At 30.0% G+C, this 25,999-nt stretch overlaps 3 protein-coding genes and 1 non-coding gene across 5 annotated transcripts; 2 read left to right on the top strand and 2 right to left on the bottom strand.

Annotated features, from left to right (window-relative positions):
- Window positions 1–175: 175 nt before the first annotated feature.
- TRNAS-UGA lies at window positions 176–257 on the bottom strand. The gene has a single exon. It is a non-coding gene; the product is annotated as a tRNA-Ser (tRNA).
- A 50-nt stretch (window positions 258–307) lies between these two features.
- On the top strand, window positions 308–4,063 carry LOC107015939 (probable diphthine methyl ester synthase). Its single transcript, XM_015216391.2, has 6 exons — window positions 308–602; window positions 698–822; window positions 1,892–2,121; window positions 2,797–2,836; window positions 2,914–3,005; window positions 3,697–4,063. The coding sequence occupies exons 1-6, from the start codon at window positions 453–455 to the stop codon at window positions 3,876–3,878; spliced, it is 819 nt and encodes a 272-aa protein (XP_015071877.1). The 5' UTR covers window positions 308–452; the 3' UTR covers window positions 3,879–4,063.
- A 2,026-nt stretch (window positions 4,064–6,089) lies between these two features.
- On the top strand, window positions 6,090–11,641 carry LOC107018209 (endoglucanase 2-like). 2 transcript variants are annotated; one of them, XM_015218630.2, is made up of 7 exons: window positions 6,090–6,384; window positions 6,511–6,733; window positions 7,964–8,247; window positions 8,926–9,363; window positions 9,687–9,825; window positions 10,454–10,620; window positions 11,056–11,594. In XM_015218630.2, the coding sequence occupies exons 2-7, from the start codon at window positions 6,535–6,537 to the stop codon at window positions 11,386–11,388; spliced, it is 1,560 nt and encodes a 519-aa protein (XP_015074116.1). In that variant the 5' UTR covers window positions 6,090–6,384; window positions 6,511–6,534; the 3' UTR covers window positions 11,389–11,594. The 2 variants fall into 2 exon arrangements, with proteins under 2 accessions (XP_015074116.1, XP_015074115.1); XM_015218629.2 differs by having other exon boundaries at window positions 6,096–6,384; window positions 6,506–6,733; window positions 11,056–11,641.
- A 1,355-nt stretch (window positions 11,642–12,996) lies between these two features.
- On the bottom strand, window positions 12,997–16,138 carry LOC107016017 (cytokinin riboside 5'-monophosphate phosphoribohydrolase LOG1-like). Its single transcript, XM_015216493.2, has 7 exons — window positions 15,831–16,138; window positions 15,224–15,321; window positions 15,080–15,110; window positions 14,609–14,708; window positions 14,178–14,248; window positions 13,735–13,878; window positions 12,997–13,411 (listed from the first exon to the last, which is right to left on the bottom strand). The coding sequence occupies exons 1-7, from the start codon at window positions 15,963–15,965 to the stop codon at window positions 13,313–13,315; spliced, it is 678 nt and encodes a 225-aa protein (XP_015071979.1). The 5' UTR covers window positions 15,966–16,138; the 3' UTR covers window positions 12,997–13,312.
- Between the last annotated feature and the right edge of the window lie 9,861 nt (window positions 16,139–25,999).

Below are 25,999 nucleotides of genomic sequence, written 5' to 3'. Positions count from 1 at the left end.
ACTAAGATAGGTTATTTGCTATAACAGGTAAATGTTAGTTGACGGATTGACACGATATTATTAAAAAAAAGACCCAACTAGGATAGGCTATAGGTTATGTGCTACAACACGTAAAAATGAAGGTAAATATGAGTTGACGGATTGACACGATATTATATTGATAAAAAAAAAAAACCGTCGACAGCAGGGTTCGAACCTGCGCGGGCGAAGCCCAACAGATTTCAAGTCTGTCTCCTTAACCACTCGGACATATCGACTTTTGTTCTGCATTCTACAAATAGCCGAATAAGTATAAATATTTCAATTTACAAGTTTTCACTAGGGTTTAAATTCATCGTCTCCCTCGTTCCAACTGGAAAAAAGAACTGTATCTCGTACTGGAACTTGTAAATCAGCATCACTAATTTGAAGTATATTTTGGATTAGAAGTGAAGTGAAGTGAAGGGAGAATCATGCTGTATATAATAGGTCTTGGATTGGGTGATGATAAAGATATAACTTTGAAAGGTCTTGAAGCAGTAAAAAAATGCAGCAAAGTATACATGGAAGCCTACACTTCACTTCTCTCTTTTGGGCTTTCTCCAAATGGTCTTTCCAATCTGGTTAGAAAAAAGCTACGGTCTTTTCTTGTAATTTTATTTTCAGTTAGTGAAAAAAAAAGAGTGATTTTGATGATAAAGTTTTGATTTTTTTTCAGGAAAATCTTTATGGAAGATCAATTACACTTGCAGATAGGGAAATGGTAGAGGAGAAAGCTGATGAGATCCTTAATGAAGCTAAAGCTTCTGACGTGGCTTTTCTAGTTGTTGGTGATCCTTTTGGGTATTCTTCATTTTTTTGATATGCTTATTTATTTGGACAATGAAGACCCTTTTGGATATTTGACTTTTAGTTGGTGTCAATTTTTTATCTTGGTTATGGTAGAAGGTTAGTAGTTAGGCGAGAGTTGTCTCGCGGGTTAGGTTTGGGGTAGTATGGCGCCTGTATCTGTTTCCCCTTTGGTATCAGCAGAATTAGCAATTTTTGCGTAGTTTCTTGTCTTGCTGTTTACGTTCCTACCCCTTTGTGTCTTGTGTTATGGTTATCACATGACTTTGTTGCTGTTACTTTGTCCATTCTCTATATGCTATGTGATGCTTCCTCCAATACATGTTTTATTTCTTTCCTTTTGTATGTTCTTTGATTTGTATTACTTGAGCCGGGGGGGTTCTTTGGGATACAGTCTCTCTACTTCCGTAAGATAGGGATAAGGTATGCGTACACCTACTCTCCCCAGTCTTAGGTCAGTTCATGTAGCTTTGTTCAATCTTGTTTCACTTGGTAGTGGTTAATTTGGCAAAGAAGTAGATAGTATGCATGATTGTACCTATTCTGAAGTGAACATTCACCTAGATTCTCTAAAATTGGGAACAATAATTGGTTGCTTCTTTAAGTTTCGATAATGTGCCAGCAAATCATTGAACTTTGTTACAAAGCACCAAGTAAATTATCAGTAATTATTTTTCTAAGGTAGGAGGAGTTCTTGGAATAAGACCTTTGTATTGTTTAAAAACTATGTTAATGCATTTCTCTTTCAATATTAGTTATGCCTTCTATTTGGAACTTTGATTGACAGTTGAAATCGCTTATAAGAGAAATCACGTAAATGTTATCGCTTATAAAGGGATGACTTGTGGAAGTTCTCGAAAATGATGAACTTTGTTGATTTATGTTAGCAAAGGCTTAATTGGGTAATCTTCCTTAGGAGGAGAATATCTTCAACTGTTTTGTTTTGTTTATGGATTTAATAAAGAAGTAAAATACAAAGATGGTTCTTTTCATGTTGACACATAGATGTTCTTTCACTTATCTACTTCCTTTCCTCTCCATCATATGTCAATATTCACTACAGAGCCACAACCCACACTGATATTGTCGTCCGTGCGAAGAAGTTGGGTGTGGATGTAAAGGTGATACACAATGCATCTGTGATGAATGCTGTTGGAGTGTGTGGCTTACAGCTCTACCATTATGGAGAGACAGTGTCCATACCGTTCTTCACTGAGACCTGGAGGCCGGATAGTTTCTATGAGAAGATTAGAGAAAACCGAAAGCTTGGACTACACACACTCTGCTTGTTAGGTAAGTGGCTATTTAACTACTTTATTTGTTCTTATATTTGTGGTGTCCGGGGCAACTTCTGTCACCTGTGACTAAACAACTGAGAAGCCTATTCTGTTCAGTAGCACGTGTTATCAGGATAATCTTGCCTGTCAAGGTTAGCACATGTATAGTTGGCATAACATTCTGTTACTCCTATGTTACTGCAGTGATAATACTGTAGGAGAGGTTCTGTGGAAAATAGCTTGACGCAAGGATGATAAAAAGCTTAACGACTCTCATTCTTGTTACTTCCTCAACCGATATACCATCCCCTTAGTGATTGTTATTTGGCTACATCATGAGTTATGTGTTATCATATATATTTCATATATATATGACTAAAAATTTTCAGTTGCCAGTTTTGCCTCTTTTACCAATCAAAACACTTCAGTTGACGGTCTATCATCTTTTGCTTTTAAGTGGAATATTTTCACCGTGCATACTTCTGGACTAGTTTCCAGAGGATTCATTCTCAACCATTAAACACCATTGTAGTGCTAACAAGGATATACGACATGAAATTAGATGTTTCTAGTTAAGTTTATGTATTACTGGTGACTTGTGAGGTTACAGAAGTACTTGGTCGATCTTTTATTGCCTTACTTTTTGTGCAGTCTTCTTCATTTAATTGCATCTTCATCTTCTGATTTGCAGATATACGAGTAAAAGAACCAACCATCGAGTCTCTTTGCAGGTTAGACATCAATGTTGTTTCCATTTATTCTTAGACGAATTACTTGAAGTAGTATGTGACCCTGATTTTATTCTCAGAGGAAAGAAGCAGTATGAACCTCCCAGATTTATGACAGTTAACACAGCAATCGAGCAGCTCTTAGAGGTTGAAGAAGCCCGTGGAGAATTTGGTATGTTCACGAATTCATGCTTTTGCTTTACAAAATGGTGGGGGTGGGGCGGGTGACTATTAATAATCTAATTACCTTAGTTTATCCAAGTTTTCGTTTTCAGCTATGTTGCTCGGACTCTCCAATATTGTTGTCGCACCCGTGTCGGATCCTCCGCAAAAGCACTACTCTTAGAGTATCTGACATGCACCTGTCGATATTTTTGAAGAGTCTGAGCAACATAGGTTTTCAATAATTCAGTGTGATCAAGATGTGATTTACTTAATACAGATTTTGAAAACCTGTCCTTGTGACTTTGTGCTTAATTTGACATAAATCTCATTTACAGTTCAAGCATTCTCTCTTCTTTAGCGAAAAAAGGAATCCGTACTGCTTGTGTAAATTTTTGCCAAACATGCCAGTACAACATCCATATGATAATTTCCCTTGACACGAGACATGACTAAGAGAGGTTGCAAGTCATTTTCCTGCTTTTATGAGCTCAATCTGAAGCGAACTAGTATGATAATGGATATGGTTTAGATATGCCTCTAACCTACGCCTTATTTACAATCATGACATACCTCTTGCGTATAATTGACATCTGGTTTTGTTTTAGCCCCGGCTTTGTGGCATTAATAGTTATAAAGAACGTTGTTTGACATTTACAGTGACTAACGTTTCATTTTGCTTCACGTTTTCAAAATTACAGTGTACGGTGAAAATACAATTTGTGTTGGTTTTGCACGGCTGGGGAGTGAAGACCAAAAGGTGGTTGCTGGTTCAATGAAGCAACTTCTAACAGTCGACTTTGGGGCGCCATTGCATTGCTTAGTCATAGTTGGCAAAACACACCCTGTTGAAGAAGAAATGCTGGAATTTTATGGGCTTTAGAAAACTTAATCACAGGATTGCAATAGCAAATACTGTATTCATGTGTTGCCTTTTGTACCATTCCATTCTTTTTCGTGACTATTTATTTAGGCATTAAGATGACTATGATATATTTTTTGCTTTGTAAACTCTTCCCATCTTCAAGTGACTTGACATATTTTCAAGAATTCTTGGATTGTTGGTTATTTTTGTAATCTTTCACTAGTATTCTCAATACATTATATTAAATATTTTGGTTTGCAAGTGATTTACCTTTTTGCTTCATTGGTAACTCGAATCCCCAACCTTAAAATTGAAGGGGAGTTTTTTTTTCTTTATGTTCGAACCTACGATCTTAAGGTTGGAGGAACCTTATCTTATGATTCACGCTTAGCAACAGTGCTGATGAGTTAGGGAAGGTAAAATGTATTTTCTTCCAAGTTCCAACCAATAGAAAATTAAATGGAAAAATCTGGTTGATGAGGAACAATCAAATTTGGTTAAATGTTTCATTCATATTTTATATCATTTTTGAATTTTATTTTTTGATGTGAATTGCTAATATATGTCATAATTAACTCCTTTCAAGTAATATTCCCAATTTCCCATCAATGCTACCAGAACTTATCTGCATTAATTGATTACATCATGCAAGGAACTCTATTTATTGTAGTTGTTGGATGTATACCAATATTTAAGCAACAAAGACAATGACAGTTTACTGATAAATTGTTAAGTAACAAATAATATTATCGTCAAAGACCATAAAAATCATATATACTTTATACCAAATATACGTATAATATACATATTATTGTGAGTCAAGTTGAATTAGTAAGGAATTATGTGCGAATAGTGTATACACTTTATACTAAATATACCAATAATATACATATTGTTGTGAGTCAAGTTGAGTTAGTAAGGAATTATGTACGAGTAGTGATAAATAAGATTTGATTCCTATAAACAAAATGATTTTGGAAGATTTTTATATTTATTCTAAATTAGTATTTTCATTTCTATATTTCATCTCGATCTCTAAACATGGTCAAAACAAGTATATTAAATACATTTAATTTTACATATTACTGAATCGAAATTTCATGTCAGATAAATATATATCACATTATTGTTATTATTATTATTATTATTATTATTATTTCGTCTTAAAAGTGTTTGGATGAAACTCAATGAAGTACGTGACAATCACAAATCATTAATTTTTTTTATTTTTCATTTTTAAAACTTTAGTCCTTATTAAGAGGACAACTGTCAAGTGTCAAATTTTAAAGTATTATTTCTTTTTGTGGCCAACTGACACTACTAATGTTAAGTAGCTTTCGATGCACATGAAGTACTAAAATTACGATTTGCCCCAAAATACCCCCAACAAGGCAACAAAATTTTAATTTAATTGTGTTTAATAATAACCCAATCATTTGTTTCGAAGTTCTAAAAAAAGTACCCCAAGATTTCATAAGAAAAACTTTTTACTATAAAATTCAATATTGTTTTCCACCATTATGCTTAATAATAACTCAATATGAAGTTTGGACTAATTTAGGTTGCCATAGAGAATATTTATCAGAAATAAAGAACATTTGATTAAAAATGATTTTATTTTTAAAATTTAAATTTATAATAGATAATGTTAGAAATAAAGAAGTTTTTGATAATTATTTAGTTTTGTATTTAATTCAAAAGCAATTAATATTTTGTTGATTCTAGAGAAATGAATGATGTTTTTATCTTTCGCAAAAATGTCTCGTCAGTTTAGAATGCTACATGCTCTAATTATTTTGAACAATAATATTGATATAATTTCATTTTATTTATTTTATTTTATTTACTTTAGAATAGATATGAATAATAGACTTCTTATTCAAGATCAAACACTAAAATGTTCTTTTTATTATTTTCAAAACTCAAGCATGATTGACGGGAAATCACAAATAATCGAGTCAACCAATTACGAAATCTATAATTTAAGTCAAAGATCACGTATTTATCATACGAACCAAAAATAAAGGGGGCAAAATAATTTCAATGAATCTATCGATTTGATACCCTCCTTATATTTCTACTATCCAAACTTGGTCAAATGAATTTTCATTACATTTTCAAAGTTTGTTGGTTAAGATTTTCCTAAAACCAAAGTCAATTATTTTCCTCCCTAAAATCTCTCTCAAAAAAAGAAAAAAGAAAAAAAAACAATGGCATAATCGTCATTATTCCAAATTGTGAAGAAAAACATCTTGAATCTGAAGACAAAAAAAAAATCATCATCTTCATAAGAATATTGTCGGTGCCCTGTTCTATCCCTCAACTACCTCAAATCTCTCTTCTTTTAATTTAACCATTTTCATTTTCCACCCTAAATTTTCTCCATTATTTTCTTCATTCTCTCCAATCTTTTTCTTCTTTTGTGTTCTGGTTTACATTATTATTTCCACCTGCATTGCATATTAAAAGAACAAGTTTTTCAGCCATATAATCCCGCATTGTGTGTGCGGGATCATTAAATCAGGTTTTAAAACTTACCCTTTTTCTCATTTTCTTCATATAATTGATATTTGGTTGAAAAGATCAAATTTTTATGAGATCTGAATGATAAAGATTGAATTTTTATGGTTTCTTGATGATAATAGTGCAGGTAAATTTGTTGAGGTGAATAAGGATGGGAGAGAAATCAAAAAAAGGGGGTTGGTGTGGATGGATTATAGCTTTGGTAGTGGTTGCTGCGGCTGCTGGAGCCATTGTGGTACTTTTTATGAAGAAGCATAATGGTTCTGGCTCAGATGCTGCTTCTGGTGCTTCTGAAAAGAAATATGGAGATGCTCTGAAAATTGCAATGCAGTTCTTTGATGTCCAAAAATGTAAAGTTTCTTGTGATATTTTGAAGTTGGGTTTTGTGTTTTGTGATGTTTTGTGCTTGTTATTTAGATTACCCTGTTGAAAGATTTTCATTTTTTATAGATGCAGCTTACTAGTTTGATATAGTACTGAAGAGGAGTAAATTTTTAGTTCTTTCCATTTTTTAAAAATACATTTTGTTGTGGTGTTTGTTGTTTTTTCCATAATGTTTGTTATGCTTTCTATAGTATTTTGTCATGATTTCATTTGCTTTAGTTGTTTCTTTTTCAATGTGCTTTGATATGTTTTCCTTGAGCTGAGGATTTATTGGAAACAAAATCTTTACCTCCCAGGATTACATTGCGAATGTTGTTGTTGTACATTTTGCTTCTTATACTGTTAATTATGTCCAAGATTTATGTTGTGTCATAATGGTTTGGACATTTCATATGGATGTTGCACTTCATAATGTCTTGAATGTTCATTCCGCTATTTGCTAAAGATTTTATATTTATGTTGTTGGTGGCTAAACTCTTAGTTTTAAGTGGCACTTCAATTTTTCTACTATTAAAGTCAGTAAGATGATGGATCGTCGCTGATGCCCTGTGAGGCTAAGTTGCTCGGACTCTCGAAATTGTTGCCGCACCCGTGTTGGATCCTCCAAAAATGCACTACTTTGGAGGATCCGACATGCGCCCGTCGACACTTTTGAAGAGTCCGAGCAGCATAGCGGTGAGGTATTGATGCTTCTGTAGAAGGATTAAGTTTACCTATGGGATGAGCGAGATTAATGAACTTATTAGCTTTCTAAACTCTCTGTGTCCTGAAATGTACCCTATAGGATGAGTGAGATTAGGGAACTTATTAGCTTATTAGCTGTCTAAACTCTGTCTCCTCATAATGCTGAACAAGGTTAGATGTGCTGGAATCATTACCTTGTCTGCTTCAAATGTTAGACAAGGTCTCATGGTCATGATATCATGGATTTAGTGTATTGTTATCAAACTCGGCAAAGCTCTTTTCAAAAAACAAAAAAGATCATTGAAAAACTTAACCATTATCTTAAGTTACTTAAAATATCATGACTTCATGTCTTCATCAGAGTTATTGGAGAATGCTGGAAGGTAGTTCACCATAGAAAGTGAAGACATTGCTTGTTGTAACTTGTTTTCTTGGAAACTTTTCTAGTTTTGTTCTTTTGAATATATCTGTTGGGCTCATTTTCATAAGGGTAAAATCTCATAATGTTTCAGCTGGGAAATTGGTAAATAATAAGATATCATGGAGAGGTGATTCAGCCGTCAAAGATGGAAGTCAAGAAAAGTTAGACCTCAGTCAAGGAATGTATGATGCTGGTGACCACATGAAATTTAATTTCCCAATGGCTTACACTGCCACTGTGTTGTCATGGGCCATCCTTGAGTATGGTAATCAGATGAAGGGTGTGGGCCAGTTGGAACCTGCTCAAGACTCACTCAAATGGATTACGGACTATCTTATCAATTGTCATCCAAAAGATGATGTTCTTTATATTCAGGTTTGACTCAATTTTCTCTTTCTAGTATGTATTTCGTGCTGCTGCTGCATTCAAGCCTTATAAGCTTCCTTTATCCTTCCTTCCCTCTTTATACTACAAATTTGTTTGACGCATGCTTTTATTGTTTTAATAGCTTGCTGGAATGTGGAACTTGGGTCTTACTTTAGGAACAGTGCTGATATTTAGAGACCTCCATTGTGAAACTTCTTGCTCTTAACAGAAATTATTCACTTGAATTCTGGTTAAAGTGAAAACAAGGAAATTGACCGAGTGTTAGGTCACAGAGCAAAAGCAAGTTTGCATAGTGGATTTAGTAAAAGAGTTCATGTAGTATTTTACTACAATTTTCATGGTGTCATGTTTTTTGCCTTGTATTTAGTGTTTAAAGCTAAGGGCTTACACCATTTAATACAAGTGATTTGATAAGATGTCGATATGTATTTTTAATGTGAAAAGAAAGATGTCTAAGCTCCAGTTCATCTCATCATGGCATCTCCATTTCTTGTCAATATCATATAGGAGAAATTGAGTTTGCATCAAGTGGTCTGGTTCAGATTATATTTGACTTTTTTAATTGTTCAACAATGCTTTTCTCAGTTTTTGAATGTGAATCATTGTGATGCTTCTTTTGATCAAATGTGTCTTAGTGTTTGTTTCACAAGCTTGACTCTTTGGCAGGTGGGTGATGCTGATGCTGACCATAAATGTTGGGACAGACCCGAGGACATGACTGAGGCAAGGCCTCTAATTCAGATAAATGCTTCTACCCCTGGAACAGAAGTTGCAGCTGAAACTGCTGCAGCTATGGCAGCAGCATCCCTGGTCTTCAAGTCGAAGAACTCAGCATACTCAAGTAACCTGCTTAAGCATGCTAAACAGTTGTTTACTTTTGCTGACAAACATAGAGGTACCTACAGCGAAAATATTCCTGAAGTCGCAACATATTACAATTCAACTGGATATGGAGATGAGCTCTTGTGGGCAGCAAGTTGGCTATATCATGCAACTGGGGATCAAATATATTTTGATTACGCGACTGGGAAAAATGCAGATTCTTTTGGTAATTTTGGAAATCCAACTTGGTTTAGCTGGGATAACAAACTAGCTGGTACTCAGGTATTTTTACTTTGCTTATGAGATGCTTGACTGCTACTGTTATTAGGTTACTAGCTTACTCATGTCTGTATGCTTCCCAATAATTGATTTACGAGCAACTATATCTGCCAATCCAGCTGTTTGAAAGTCCGAGAGGAACTATAGAAAGTTATTAAATGGACCAATTTTATCTTGGTATACTTAAGTGTGTCTATTGGATGTGAATTTCTCATTTTGTTTTTGATGTTTCACAAGAAAACTATTCAAAGCAAACAGCTTAATTAAGTCAATTACTGCCTTTTTCATTCTCAAAAAAAGGAAGTCAATGGCTGCTTTTATTGCAGGTTCTTTTGTCCCGGGTCAGCTTCTTTAATTCGAAAGTCTCAAACTCAGACACACTTCAACAGTACAAAAAGACTGCAGAAGCTGTCATGTGTGGTCTCTTACCAAAATCTCCAACAGCTACATCCAGCAGAACTGATAGTAATGACCCATCTAAGCTTCTTTTTATAAGCTCTATTTGTGTTCATGTTTTCTCCCCTATCAAACATTTTTCTATGAGTATTGAGCAGATATTGCATTTTTATTTTAAGACATATTATAAACTAACTTACACTGGAAGTGTCTCATTAAGATTAGGGAGAAATCCTCTTTACTTTCTTAAACTCCATGCAAAGTCAAAACCAAATAAACAAATTGAAGCGGAGGGGGTAACTGCTACGATCTTGTTTTATATTGTTCTTCTAGGACCTTTGTTTTTTGTTGATTAAGTAATACTACTATTAGGATCTTATTCATCCATAGTTCATCAGTTTTCCTTATGAGCGGGGGAAGGAAAGGATCACTTCTTTTTCACGTTAAGAAATCAACAATGCTTTTGTATTTTACAGATTGAACCTATGTTTTTTTCCTATTTCACTCTCTGTAATGGCTCGTGATATAGAAGACAAATGTTAAAGTGATGATGAAACATAAAACGAGCAAAGATGTCTGAGTAGTAAATAGGAAAAGCTGAAAATCTGCCCCTATCCAGAACTAAATTCAATGAAGTAGAGACAGAAACAACTGGTACTTAGTCTTTGTTATTCATTTTAAGCAAATGCTAATGCAGGTGGTTTGATATGGATAACTGAATGGAACGCGTTGCAGCATCCTGTAGCCTCTGCCTTCTTAGCTGTGCTGTACAGTGATTATATGCTCACTTCCAAGACTGATAAAATGACTTGTGATGGTAATGAGTATACACCATCTGATCTCAGAAAGTTCGCCATGTCCCAGGTGGGCTTCTTGTCTTTCTAATTGCGTAGAATATATTTGTTGGATATTTAATCTTATGTTTGTTTATCAATAAGCTTACAACAACAGCTATATGAACCTATGTTGCTCGGACTCTTTAAAAATGTCATCAAGTACATGTCGGATCATTTAAAAGTAATGCATTTTTGAAGGATCCGACACGGGTGCGGCAACACTTTTGGAGAGTCCGAGCAAATCCTTACTCGTGTTACTTCATTCAAGTTCATTTTAGTCCAATATTATGAAAAATAGATCTTAAAATAAAAAGAAAAGTACTAGAGTTCTATATTTACTATTGGTATGTACATTTCTGAAATGACTAATAGATCATTTTGCTCCACTCCGCCTTATATTTTGCTAGGTCTGTTTTAGATTTTAGTAGCTGACAATTTTGCAAATGTATCCGACCTTTTCTAGGCCAATTATGTATTGGGCGACAATCCAGCAAAGATGAGTTATCTCGTAGGCTATGGGGACAAATATCCGCAGTATGTTCACCACAGAGGGGCTTCCATTCCTGCAGACGCCAATACTAATTGCAAAGAAGGTTGGAAGTATCTAGACTCAACTGAACCAAATCCTAACGTTGCAACTGGAGCTCTCGTTGGTGGTCCATTTCTTAATGAGACATATATCGATTCAAGGAACAACTCGATTCAAGGAGAGCCAACCACATACAATAGTGCTGTGGTTGTTGCCCTTCTTTCTGGTTTGGTTTCCACTTCCTCAGTGGTTCAATCTTTCACCTGAGCTGGATACCATCTCACGTTGTACGTCTCTTATCATACGTAGATGCATACATATTTTTTTATTTCTTGTAGCTCCTTGAACCCATAAAGGTTGCTTTATATATATATGTGTATGTTAGTGTATCACATCAACTGTTCTTGTGTACTTATATCAAATATATGTGCTGAACAGGGATAAGAGTTTTTGTAGTACTACTTTGCTCAAAATCATTATGCAAATTATCTCGTGTTGTGGCCATGAAGGTCTCTTATTCCATAATTGTTGTGTCTGAGCCAGTTTGTGTGCACCTGGACTAACTAGTCCTCTAGCTTTATTTCGATTTGAAAGAACAAAGAACCGGTCTCGGACACCACTTTGCTTTTTGCTATATAATCTGTTAAATCTTGTCTTGTTGTCTTGTGAAAACACATTCTCCATCCAAAACATCATATGGAAACATGATTTTAGTTTTCATGGAAGTTATCAAGATGTTAGTTGTCCAATTCCTCCATCTGATGTGAAAGAGACCAAAGCCAAACATAGTACATAGGTGTCATTCCACTATGAAGCTAAGGTAATCCCAAAATATGAACATGATTGAACAAAAAGAACACTTTTTTAATGTTGGGCTTCAATCAGTATACCAACTAAGTTAGCAAAATGGATTAACTGTTTTTTCTTGTACCCTTATCTTGTTTCTGATTTTGGTGCACTTAACATTATGCATATGTTAAAAAAGTTGAAAGATGGAACACTATCTCATGTTGTGTTATCTCGTAAGTCTTTTTCGATGCAACGGTTTATCTGAACTCATAAAATTTTAATATATATATATATGAAAGTTGAGGAGAGTGAAATAGCAAGTAGGAGAGAATACAAGGGCCCAAATTAATATACATCAAATATACATTATTCCACCTAAATTTGTATATACATGTTGGCCATATGCAAGAGAACAACTTTGGGAGGAACTATTTATAGACTTAGCCCCACTATCCTCAACTTTCCAATAATTTTTTTACACTTTGATTTCTACTTTTCATAGTGGACTTTGAAAATCCCTCTTCTAGTATTTTTCTTATAAAAAAAGAAAGTCCAAAATTAACTTGTTTCTTTTATGTATTATGTAAATAAAAATATTCTTACCTACAATCATATAAGGTCCTTGCCTAAGTTTTTGGACCTTGATGTAACATTACTTTTTCCTCATAAATCATGTGGTATGTGTCTCTCTCAAAATCTCATATTTAATAAAAGAAAAATATAATCGTATTCAAGTATAACGACAAAATCTGATATTATAATAAAAAGGTTCATATAACATTTCAGAATATCCCAAACTTGAAATTTAAACTTCCGATCCAAACCATTTTTTAATCGATTCCCGCTATACTAAAGTTTTTCATTTGTCAAGACAATTCAACCAAAAAAACAAACTTTTTTCTTTATTGCTCGTGTAGTTTTTCGATGAAGAAAATTTAATAATCAAACACCTTCCTACCAAATGAAAGTAACAAGAATTTGTTCCATAATATATTAATATTCATTTCATAAAATAAGATTACACGTTTTACATTAGAGTAAACACAATTAACTATAGAATAATAATGTACTTAACAAACAAACATATACAGACAGAAAAAAAGAAAAACAATTACTTGTACTACATCAACTTTTTCATGTTTTAATTAGGCATTTGATTAGCCTAATGGACAAAAATGAATCAACACTAAACAAATTAATTACGTAATATATTTTTTTCCCCTTAAAACTAATTATAAACAGCAAGTAAAAAGTGCTGCAAAGCTACTAATTATATATTAATTAATTCTCTGAAGCTTTTTCCCATCAACATCTTAAGTCATAATTGTTGAATTTAAGTCTTCAAAGAAATTTACTACATTTTTCTCTATAAATATATTAAATCTACCCATCATTTGAATATTTAACGAGCAATTTCCAATTTTGTTGTTGTGTAGCCAAGTTGTTGCTCCATTTCCCAACTCAATTTTGGTGCCACCCCATTATGCTTTGGTACATAATCCTATAAATAAAAACCATTCAACGTGTTAAACTCGAGATATTAAAAGATGCTAATTCAAGATTTTAAATTAGTGAACCACCATATGTATGCAATGAATCATGAATAGTAAATTCGAGATGTTACTTTCAAAATTTTAAATTAGTAAGATGCACAGTATCATCATACGAACATGATGAATCATGAATTGTAAGCTCAAAATCCTAAGAGGCGCTAATTCAATATTTTACCAGATTTTAAGTCGATAGATGCATGATATGAATCACGAGTTCAAGATTTTAAGTCAGTAAATGCGTAATATCGTGCCGATGAATGATGAGTTGTACCTCAAGCTTAGACATGAGTTCTTGGGCAGTTGGGGCAGAAATAATGATGTGACGGGCAGAGGGTGTGACAAAGCCTTCATCAACAGCTTTGTCTATAAATGATAATAATGAATTATAGTAGCCATCTACATTAAGTAAACCTACCTGCATATTACGTAAAACACACGTTAAATTAGTTATCTTAAATTACATTAATTATTAATTGTTGACATTAGAGAACAATTCTTATGGTCCTACTTTAATTAAAAACGAAATTTCTCTGAATCAAATCTATATTATCTGTCTTTTAAAGTTTGCGATCAGACACAGTGATTTACTAGTTAATACGCGCTTATTAATTAGACAAAAGCAAAATAGTGGGTATATCATTAGTCATTAGTGATTAAACCTAATTTGTCATTAAATAAAATAAAAACAAATGAGTAAAAGACAAGTAATCGTACTGGTTTATCATGAATGCCTAGTTGAGCCCAAGTGATGACTTCTAGGAGTTCTTCCAATGTCCCATAGCCACCTTCCAAAAATTAATAAATCGATTAGCTGTCTCTCAATTAGCGATTGATTAAAAATTAATAAAATTTAGTGTTGTAATTAAGGAAATTCACAATTAATAAGCGTAAACTGAACTAGATAAACTCTATAAAATGAATTATCACCTGCTCAGCTAGCTCGATCTATTTTACGCTATTATTGACTAAGCATGTATTTGACTATTTCAATACTTGTGACATAGTTTGGGTTGTCAACTTACCTCATTGATTGATACATGTGACAACATCTAAAAGGCTATGATGTAATAACTTTTTTAAAATAAAGATTTATAAAAGAATAAAAATATTTTTAGTAAAATTATTAAATTAATAAATTAATTTACCTGGTAAGGCTATGAATGCATCAGCTTGTCTTGCCATTTCTGCTTTTCTTTGATGCATCCCAGACACTGCTCTTACTTCTCCAACACTTTCTCCAGTAATCTATATATTTAAAAAATATATATCATAAAAAACAGAGTTAAAAAAATAAAATCGAATCACTTTGTGAAAGAATCTAGTCTTTAGAGTCGTTAAAATAGGCTTATCCAGCTTACAAATTGAGTGTCGAGATGAACTAAATCAGTCTATTTTAACGACTTTATTTAATTTGACTTATAAGTTATCGTATATTATCACAGATTAAATTGACTAGTATATAGTTGACTGCGATAAAACTGAAGTACAAAAGTATTTATACCTAGATGCATTATTAATATATCCAAATATACATACTAGTCACAATTAATTTGAGAACATAATTATCTATAGAAAAATGTTTGTTATTATTATTAAAGGTAAAAAAAAATAATTACCTCTCTTGGCATAAGAGTTTTAGGAATCACCCTGTCAAGTGGGAAAAAGAAATTAAAAAATGAGTTTTACATTAATGGAGAAGATTTTATTTTATTTTTAAAACAAATTGTCAATTTTTTTTTAGAAAAAAAATAAACAGGTACCCTAACACGTGGCGGCCACCATTAAAAACTGATTGAGAAACTAGGCCCATCAAGCCCACACTGCCACCTCCATAAACCAAGTCGATGTTCCTTTCAACCTGCCAAATAATATAATATATAGTTTTAAAACTTCTAATTATGACAAGTGTTTTTTTGAAATATATTTTTAATTAGGAAAAAACATTGCTTGTTTTAATTGCTTACTCCATTATAGTCAACGTGAACCCCATTTAATTAACTAAAAAAAAAATTACTCAAGTTAATCTTACTCATCACCTATTATAATTTTGTAACATTAAATTAATTAATCCAACGTGAATTACAATTTTTTATGTAATTAATTCCATTTATTTTGTGTTATAATCAATAGTATAATTGAAAAAAACAAAACAAAAGAATTATTATCAGGTGATTTCTTTTCATTTGTGTTATCTGATCGATTAAATAAAAAAAATTGCGTGATTTGAGGACAATAAGTTTAAATTTATTTTCATGCAATTGTAACTCGTATGAAAAATGAAAAAAATGAATTTAAAATTTAAAGTATATGAATTTCAGTAATTTATGATATGTATGCATAATTCAGTTGAACTCGTAGAATCCGTACCAGTTGATTGCCAAGTTGAATAGCAGCAAGTTGATAACTTGGCTTTTTGCCTGGACTGCTTCCACAAAAAACACATATGCGTTTGAATCTTGATGTTTTAGTGGTCTGAATTTGTGTCTGGTGATTGTTTTCCATTATTTACGTGACGTAAATCGTACTAAGCAAATTCGATGCGATGAGTTCGATAGAAAAAGGGAGAGGGGAACAGAAGGAATTTTTTTTAGAGAAAAAAAGAGAGTTTGAGTCAGCAAATAATCTTTGAAATTGAAGAAGCAGAAGAGGCAAAGAGGGGAATGTTGATGTGAGAAGAAAATGCTATTATTGGTCCTTTTTATATACACTTTCCGCCTATACTTTTTTATCTTTTTTTACTTACCCCATGTTTTTGGAATTTGGGTATCTATTATTCTTTATAATTAACAAAAAAAGAAAAAGCAAAAAAAGAAGATACTAGTTATTTCAGAGTCAAGATTTTAAAATTTTAAATGATAAATTATTGTTACTTTTCGGATACATATCGAGTATATAAAAAATATATAAATTTTACTAAGTAAATTTAATGTGATGAGTTCGAGTGAGAAAGATACCAAATGAGACATTCCTTAGCACTTTTTTGATATAGCATTAAGACAACTTAAATTTGATTTGAGTCATGATCTTTCTAATTGAATACCTCTGTTATACAACTCAATTACTCCTTCGATCAATCATAAATTTTTTACTAATTTGATTCTAGATAAATTTATTTATGTCTACTGAACACATAGTTCAAATAGTAACTTTGCCTCTAAAAAGAATCACAATTTGGATATTAAATCTCTAATGAATTTGTACAACTTCCTCTAAAATAAATCATCTTGGAATAGATAAAAAGGCAATATAATTAGAAGTTTATATTTCAAAAAATAAATAAATGAAATTACTATAGATAAATTGGATTTTTTTTAAAAAAAAAAAAATTGTCACTTTCAACTTAAAGGCAAAGAAGGTGGAAGGAAATTCAAGGTTGTGTGGTGAAGAGGGTCCACCTATGGGCTATGGCCATGGTGAAGTAACAAGTTTTATTCTTTTGATTTATTTCGAATAAAAATTTATATCGTCAATTAAATATGATATAAATTTTATATTAATTTTTATTTTAAAATATTTCAACTTATTCTATTTAAGAAGTAATATTTGATTCTAATATCAAAAATATTAAAGATAATCAATACTAAATATTTTTAAAAAATCTTGTAAAATAATAATAATAATAATAATAATAAAAAATACAAGCACAGGGAAGAGTCGTAGAGAATGAATTTTCGTGAAATTAGGAACCATGCTGTCTCTTTTATTATTTTTGTCTGTTTGCGTATTGTATTATTTTTTTTTATAAAATAAGATGTTTATATATTTTACGTATTTATTCTCATCCATATATAATTGAATTGTGTACGGGCTTTTTTTCCTTAACTAAGCTTTGTAGAATTGGTCATTAATATTGAAAGCAATTTCTTTTTTTTTTTTTTTGAAACTATTTGAAAGCAATTGATGATAAGTAGTAACCTTAAATTTAATTATTTTCCCCCACTTGAGCACCGACTTGTATAAATTTTCCATTTAATGTAAATTCATCACCCATAATAATTCAATCACCTCTTAGCAGCTTGACGTTACATTTTTTAAATAGCAAAAATCCAGTAATTGAAAGTATCACTAACTCACGCATCCTTTGCAAATGGAGGAGTCAAAACTTTAACTATGTGCAATGTGCTTGTTGAAGAATGAATCGAACGACTCACTGATAATGACTTAATTACCAGAATTCACCAGAGGTCATAACAAAAGTGAATCTTTATATAAAAAAAAAGTGTATAAAACTTTTCAACTAGACAATACGCTCTCAAACTAGAATCTAGTGATCACACTATATTATCAAGTTTATACCAAGGCATATTTTCCTTTTAAAAGTTATATGATTAGAGAATATAAGATTCCAATATACAAGAAAAATTTACTCATTTTATATCAATTTAAACTTTCTATTATATAAAAGTCTTAAAAGATATTTCACCACAAAAGAATTTTTATTCGCTTAATAATAGTGAAGTCTAATGAATGCTGAAATATTTAAGTGTTATTAACGTTTTATTTTGTGAACTCAATATTTCACTTTCAGATAAGAATCACATATATGAATAAATTTTTTTTTATTATTATTTGTTTTTTCTGTTACTTTCTTTACATCTCTAATAATTTTATATTATAATTATCCAAGACATTCCACGGAAAGAATTTTTCCATCGAATGTTTCTTTTCCACATTTTGTACACATGAAATAAGAAAGTAGCATGATAAATTTGAAGTCAACAAAAATGTAACAATTTTAGAAAAAAATAATAATTTTAGAAGCCCACTAACATCAAAAAGATAAACCACATACATGTATTAGAATAAAAAAGTAGAAAGAATTTATAACTATTTTGAAATTTATGTGTAAACACGTTTTAATTAATTTGAATTGATTTCACAATTTGGAATTAAAATGGAATGAAGAAAAATTAAAGACAAAAAGCAAAAGTTGAGACTTCTTTTTCTTTTTATTTTGCCTAAAAGACTAACGGTCGCAGAGAATTAGTATGAAATGGGCCAGGAAAAAGTGGGCCCTTTTTGCATTGAGTAGCGTCAATATGTTTTTTTCGTTTCAATTTATGATATATAGTTTAATATCAATTTTTTTTTTAAAAAAAAAAGACTTTATAAATTTTTTTTTAAAAAAATGATTTTATAAATTTGTAATCTAAAATAAGTTTAATATATTTGTTTGTTTATAGATCATCTTGTTAAGGATAAAAGGGCTAGTAAAATTAAATTATTATCAAATATAAAATATGTCATTCTTTTGAAAAATGATTGAAAAGAAGTGTGTTAATTAAATCATTTTATTAAAAATAAAATAATATTTAATTTTCACCTCACAAATTGATGAACTACATTTTTGGTCTCTACTTCTCGTTTAATATTAGGGATAATGTACAAATATCTCCTTAACCTATGCCCGAAATCTCAGAGACACACTTACACTATACTAAAGTCTTTTTACCTCCTGAACTTATTTTACTAATAATTTTCTATCTCTTTTCGTCCTACGTGACACTAACTTGAAAAAAAAAAGTCAATCAACATTGGGCCCACAAGATAGTGCTACGTAGATCGAAAAGGGGTAGAAATTATTAATAAAATAAAACACCTTAGTATAGTATAAGTGTGTCTCTGAGATTTCGAACATAGATTGAAGGGATACTTGTGCATTATCCTTAATATTATGAGCTAAACTATCCTTAACTATGACCTAATTTCATTAGTAAACGTGTTCTTTAGCCTTATCTAACATAAGTTTTTTAGTATTTACTTCATAAGACATGTATAGTAAAAAGTTACTTTCGATAAAAATCGAGATAACTAAAAGATATTTTATTAGTTCAGAAATTGAATTTGTGTCTCATTGAGCATAATTTATGCCTTTGCAAATTTATGTGTGGTTAATGTTGTCTTGCAATTTTCTTATTTTTGGTCTTGTGACACATAATTTATGGATCATATAAACTCCTCGAAAAATAATATTCTGAAATTAAACTTATATCGACATTACATTCTTTTGACGGTGCCGTACAAAAGTCAAGTATTAGTGAGTAGTCCTTTTAAATTGGGCCAGTACAGCCCCTTTCATCTATAGTAACTATCCAGCAATGCATTAAAAAGCCCTTTCAACCACATACTTTCATTTAACACTTTTTTATTAATTTATTTTTTTAAAAAAATCTTTTTTTGTTTTTGGATATATCTTCTCCTAGTTGCATTTCATTATATTATTAAAAACAGGGAAAAAATCATCAAAACCAAACATGTGTCTGCATGTTATAGTTGATGATGTGTTCCAACTTATACAGTAGTATTCAATGAAAAAAGGTAATTCAAAGAAGTAGTCAAAGAAATAATGGTTTAGCACTAGCAAAATCAAAATTTTTATTAAATATTCAATGTATGAAAAAATAAAAAGATTAAAGCAGACGCAATATCTATTTTATATAATTAATAAGTACTTCAAATCATACAACTAACGTAGTTTTTTGTTAAACGGTATGAATCTTATTAGCTTCGCTCTTGATAATAATGTATAACTAGTCGAGATTATGATTTACGATAGAGAGGTCATTGTTAATAATATGAAGAGTACAATGAAACTTGAGGTGCGTTTTGAAAAAAGAAAGACTTTAATTTGTATGATAATAATGTATAACTAGTCGAGATTATGATTTACGATAGAAAGGTCAATGTTAATAATATGAAGAGTACAATGAAACTTGAGGTGCGTTTTGAAAAAAGAAAGACTTTAATTTGTATTATATCGCACACGAAAAGAAGAAAAATCGACTTATTTTATGTTGCATTTATTTTTCTTTGTATACTCGAAAGACTTTAATTTGTATTATATCGCGCACGACAAGGAAAAAAATCGACCTCGCATTTCATTTTTCTTTGTATAATCGATTTCCAATTCATTTTCTTCCTATTTAACAAGTCAATTAGAAGGATAATTATTTCCAAACTCTATGTATGATTTTCTGATAAACATTTATTTTAATTTCCAAGAAATTTCCAATGTCAAAAGTTTTATTTTGCTGGGCCTATATAAAGTCTCTTTCATATAAGTTATGGTCAATATTGTTTATTCATTCTTACGTCTCTATCCTTTCATTTATTTAATTTTCATTTCAAAGTTTAAAGATGAAAAAAAATAGGTTTGATATTATAAAGTCGTATGAAACATGGAATTATTAAGACACGTCCGTCAAAAATATAATAATAAATGTAATAATAATTGGAATACTTAATTAGAAAGCAAAAGGAAGATATATTTCACAAGTAATAGTCAATTAATCTCAATATTTTATAGAATATCAATTTCCAAGATATATGACATTTTATTATCACTGTCATTATCGACATATATTTTCAGAAAGCATAATAAATTATGAAAAGTATTGTGTAATTTCCTATAAGAGAATTTCACAACTTCATATACTCATTTATTTTGATATATTTTAAATGTTTACGTAAATTTTACTAAGAGAATTTAAAATATTAGCTTTATATAATATATATTTTCTAGTGATAAGAAGTAAGTGTAGATAGATAATTATTGTATGACTTTTATGTGACAAAATAAAGAATACTTACTTTTTCGGCTAATAGATTGATACTAATTAAATGATCACCCTGATATATAATAGAGTTTTATGGCTTCAAGGTAGAATTTTTTGTGCCATAAATGTGTGATTTGAAGCATGTAGTTATATATTATTGCTTGCAACAAGCTTTAAAATGACACAAAATAAATTTCCATTGCAAATAAGATATGAAGACAGAAAATAAATTATCATCATAAATAAGATACGAAGAAATACAATTTTATTTATCAAGATTATGAGTATAAATATGTTGATCTCTTGATTCTTCTCTCTTAGGTATTTTGCATCTCTTTATGAATATTTTATGAATTTATCGTAAAAAATTTTAAATGTAGATTTCGAGATGCCTTTTTCAGGGTATAGTGTCACCTTTGTATAGACATGAACCAGGGTTTTGAGGTTTAACCTCCACGAATCTTTATTGGAACTGAACACACCTTACAGAGTCCTAATTAGAATTGAACACGTCTTGTGAAGTCTCACAAAATTTCAATAAAATAACATTACTAATAGCAAAAAAATGTTCAAAAGACATAATTGACCATGTATCGCAGTGTTTGAATAGACACATATCAAAGTATATGAGCATCAAAAACTAAGTAATTCAACTCAAATTAAAGAATAATTTATATATATCTTAGTGGAAATGAGATCATGAGATCACATTAACATAGACTTTATGATAGAGGGATACTTTAGTTAAGTTTGATATTGTTTAGATTATTATTAGCAGGTTAATCAAATTCACATTTTATATCGATCCAAACTATATATCTACACTTCATTAAGACTAATACAAATTATGAGACACTTTATTGATTGCGTAGAATATCTATTTCTATCATTCCAAATCGATTCACACAATATTTTATTAAAAGTATTATTAAGATAATATTTTGAGGTATATAAATAATAGTATAGTTTATCGATAAAAAAATCATATGATATAATAAAAATAAAAAGAAGATAAGTGGGGTGATGAAATTGAGAATGATTGAAGTAGAAGTGGGACAGAGTTAGACTTGGGTTGCACGTGGATCAATCTTTGTCCCAAATTGCTCTTTTGCTATTTTGAACCTTTTCCACTTTGTATATAGCGATGTATCAACTAATAATTCAATTTTGAAAATGATAATTCACTATTACTCTTACTTTTTGGTAGTCACTTCAAAATAATAATCGTTTTTGTTAGGAGTATTTCATATTGAAGTTTTTCTATATGAATTTAAATTAATCGAGTTTAAGATAGCACCAAATACATAATGAATGAAAAACTTTTACTTATTAAACATAAGATGTGGTTGCATTGACATACGTAATTATTCTAACGAGTAAAAGCACTTCAAGTAATATCATAACCGAAAGGAAAAATACGTGAAATATATTGAATCAAAGCAGACAATACGTGTTATGAATTTGATTCGACAAAATAAGAAGAAATAGGTATGGAAAGAACCTAATTCTAATAATTGAGTGTGACATGTGTTGCATTTCCTCATATTTATTTAAACGATTATAATAAAAGACATTATATCTGAGTATATCGTATTATATAAGTAGTGAAGTAATATATTCTAGGGAAAGATTCTATCGATCTGTTTTGGATATATATTTGTATAAATCTTACTTAAGTTCGATTACTATTAGAGATAAAATGAAGTGTTTTATTGCTAGCTCCCTACAATTCTACAAATTATATATAAAAAATTTTTGATATTGTCACATACATCACTAAAACAACAAAATTAATTAATACACAATCAATCAATCAATTAGCAAAATAATTAATTTGTTCAACCTATATTTGTTAGTATAATGATTATAAATATGAATAATTCACCTTCTCATGTTACATAAGAATGACGATTGTTGGTTGCAAGAAAAGAGGCACGTACACACCAAGCTATAATATTATTACTTCCATTAATTAAAATTGTGGTTCGCGAGGAGGGTAAATCGATGATGAATTAACAGACTTTTAGATTGTCAAATTTTTTAAAATAAAATATATTTGATACATTTTAGGAGAAATATCATATTGAAACGAAATTATAAAATATAGCACATGTACCTTACGAGGTACACATTCTTTTGTGCTGAATAGTAGAATAACTCAAGAAATAAAATTGTGAGATATGTTTATCGAAATGGACAATGAATTTGATTAATTGTGACAAATATAGAAATCGTTCAATGTTTTGAATAACCAACAATATGATTTGAAATTAAAAGTTGGTTGATAATTATTGATAATACTTTTTTAATTTTGTTCTTTATTAATGTCGTGTTTTGTGTATGTATATATCTATCTAATATCACTCCCTTTTGCATCAAGTAATTTGACTAATTAATATAATTTTATTCTATGTTGATGATGTGGTTAGTAATAGAACACATTACACATCTCTTTAAACACAAAAGTGGAATTAATTCTTGTATTATTAATTTTATGGATTGGAATTAGGTAGAAGAATGAAGAACCTAACCACAAATGAGGAATCATACATTTGGATTTATTAAGTATCTTTTAAATTAATCAACAAATCAATTATTAAGGAATTTGTATGACTTTTTTTTAGTATATCTGATTTTTATATTTGCGATCATGTTTTGATTTCACCTTTTTTAACTGAAGATTCATTAAAAATCACTTTTTTATTTTATACAAATAAAAATAAAATTTGCATATATTACATCCTCCGCATATTTTACTGGTAATTAGATGTCATGCTATTATTTAAAGATTAAATTAGTCATATTCAGACCAAGTCCATTTATAAATGCACAATTGGATTAAGCCAAAGTATTTAATAAATTATAAAATACAAAGATCGCCGAATTATATGACTTAGTAAATGAAGATCCATGTGTAAGTTCACTCTTTATTAGAAACTGAATTTTTTTAAAAATAAAAAAATTGAAGTGCATCTACCAAGCACCATATATATTAAAACACAAAAATTATTACTTAAAACGTTTTTTTATAAAGATTAAGTAGGAGCAGTTATGGATTAATGTGGAAGCTAATATTTAACCTTTTTATATTTAAAAAAATAATCTTAACATAACATATTCAATTCAGTATAATTTTATAAATAGATCTAAATTCAGTATAATCCAGCATATTATATAGTAACTTAAAATTGAGACGTAATAATTATTTTTTCAACCCACCCCACACCATTTATTTACTTTATATAAGTGGATCAAAGTCCATAATTGAAAATTTTAAACTATTGTAAAATGGGCAATTTGTATATTAACTAATATCAAAGGTCTTTTAATAAATTCGATCGAATATCACTTTTTTTTTTTCAAATAAAAAGTACTCATAGCCCAGAATAAAATTTATAGGGGAAATATTTAATTAGATTCATTAATACAAAATTTAACAAATAAAATTATTGGTTGTGTATAAAATGTCAAAGTTGATAATGCGTCACCAATGACTGCATGGTGGATTATAAAGTGTTTCATTAATAAATTATTATTATGTACTTAAAATGAAGATTATATTTTAATACTTCATTTATCTTTAAATTATTAATAAAATAATTAATTAAAGATTTGCTTGATGCTGGGTGACATATAGAAAACCTTGCCTGTCGTGCTTCCCTTTATACTAACTTTTGACTAATGTTCATTAATTTTAAATAATTATACCGACAATAAGATAGGATTATAGAGTTTAGTTAATCTATATATATGATAATAATTAAAAAAAATCATAAACTATTGATTTAATTTGAAAACTAGAGACGGATTTAAATTTTTTTTGCTTTATCATCAACAGATATAGTACAGTGGATGAGATTACTCCTCTGTTGACTAGAGTTACGATTTCTAACTCTGATATGAAAAATTTTTTAATAAAGAGGGCATCCCTCGAATGGACCTTACGAAAAAAAATACAATTTTTTTACTATATTTTAGATAAATTCTTGTAAATAATATTTAATACAAAAAATAATAGTATGAGTCATGGATAACTAGTTTAACTATATTTTTGCATATAAAATATTGTGTATATATATACATATAGATTTGATAATAATGAAGAAAGAATACGAATATGGATGGTATCTTTATTAGATAAAAGGTATGATATACGATAGATGGATAAGATCTTGAACCTTTTTATACTAATTTATTATTAATCAGTATTTCTTTCGTCATAAAATATGTGTTTTTAAGCATAAAAAATTATCTCAAACTAATTATAAATATAGAAATTCAAGATAAAAAGGATAAGAACTATTTTTTTAATAATACTCAATTCTGAAGAAACATCTTTAAAATAAGAATAAGTTAGTAAACTATTATTTTTTTATAATGAGCATAAAATGAACTAAAGCAAAACTTATTTTAAAATCGAAAGAGTACTATATTTAGTGCATATTACTTTTTATTTTTTTGGTTATGGCATAAAGTATATTAAGTAAAGAAGGAATATTAATTTTCTATGAGAAGCTTAGAGGAAAATAAAAGGCAAGTGTCTCTCCACAGCTGTGGGAATGTAGACATTCTACCTAATGACTTATTATAATTTATGAGAGGTTCATTTATTTCCCACTTATGAGTCAACTATCCATTTTTGCTACTTTATTAAAAGTGAGAAATGAGACTATAAATGGTTCGAATTTGAAATTCTATCGTAAACCCATTTTAATAAATTTATTTATTGAGTTCAAAATTTATTATCTATATTTATTTTGCGAGCTTTTTTCTTGGGTTGGGAGAGCACAAACTAGAGTAAAAAAGAGTGGCCAGAAGGACTTGTTATAATAAAAATCGAATTTTGCAACCCTTGGCCCCCACTTTATATCTGGACCACTAGTCGTAATACGATATTTATAATCAATGTCATTTTCCTAGTGGTCCTGTTTCAATGCCAGAGAATGACGAGAGTCAGTGTGAAACCATTTATTCTGATAT

This window comes from Solanum pennellii, chromosome 4 (assembly GCF_001406875.1).
Source record: "Solanum pennellii chromosome 4, SPENNV200".
In the NCBI taxonomy this organism is placed as follows: domain Eukaryota; kingdom Viridiplantae; phylum Streptophyta; class Magnoliopsida; order Solanales; family Solanaceae; genus Solanum; species Solanum pennellii.
The sequence above is the reverse complement of the archived record's forward strand: the minus strand, read 5'-3'. Positions and strand labels throughout refer to the sequence as shown.

What these genes read in the sequence shown, in the direction of transcription:
- LOC107015939 (XM_015216391.2), top strand. Translation starts at nt 453, where the DNA reads ATGCTGTATATAATAGGTCTTGGATTGGGTGATGATAAAGATATAACT. An exon ending in ACCATCGAGTCTCTTTGCAG is followed by an intron (nt 2,837 to 2,913) that starts GTTAGACATCAA and finishes TTTTATTCTCAG; the next exon opens with AGGAAAGAAGCAGTATGAAC. An exon ending in AGAAGCCCGTGGAGAATTTG is followed by an intron (nt 3,006 to 3,696) that starts GTATGTTCACGA and finishes TCAAAATTACAG; the next exon opens with TGTACGGTGAAAATACAATT.
- LOC107018209 (XM_015218629.2), top strand. Translation starts at nt 6,535, where the DNA reads ATGGGAGAGAAATCAAAAAAAGGGGGTTGGTGTGGATGGATTATAGCT. An exon ending in GTTCTTTGATGTCCAAAAAT is followed by an intron (nt 6,734 to 7,963) that starts GTAAAGTTTCTT and finishes ATAATGTTTCAG; the next exon opens with CTGGGAAATTGGTAAATAAT. An exon ending in ATGATGTTCTTTATATTCAG is followed by an intron (nt 8,248 to 8,925) that starts GTTTGACTCAAT and finishes ACTCTTTGGCAG; the next exon opens with GTGGGTGATGCTGATGCTGA.
- LOC107016017 (XM_015216493.2), bottom strand. Translation starts at nt 15,965, where the DNA reads ATGGAAAACAATCACCAGACACAAATTCAGACCACTAAAACATCAAGA. An exon ending in AAACTCTTATGCCAAGAGAG is followed by an intron (nt 14,709 to 15,079) that starts GTAATTATTTTT and finishes TTAAATATATAG; the next exon opens with ATTACTGGAGAAAGTGTTGG. An exon ending in TGCATTCATAGCCTTACCAG is followed by an intron (nt 14,249 to 14,608) that starts GTAAATTAATTT and finishes AATTTTTGGAAG; the next exon opens with GTGGCTATGGGACATTGGAA.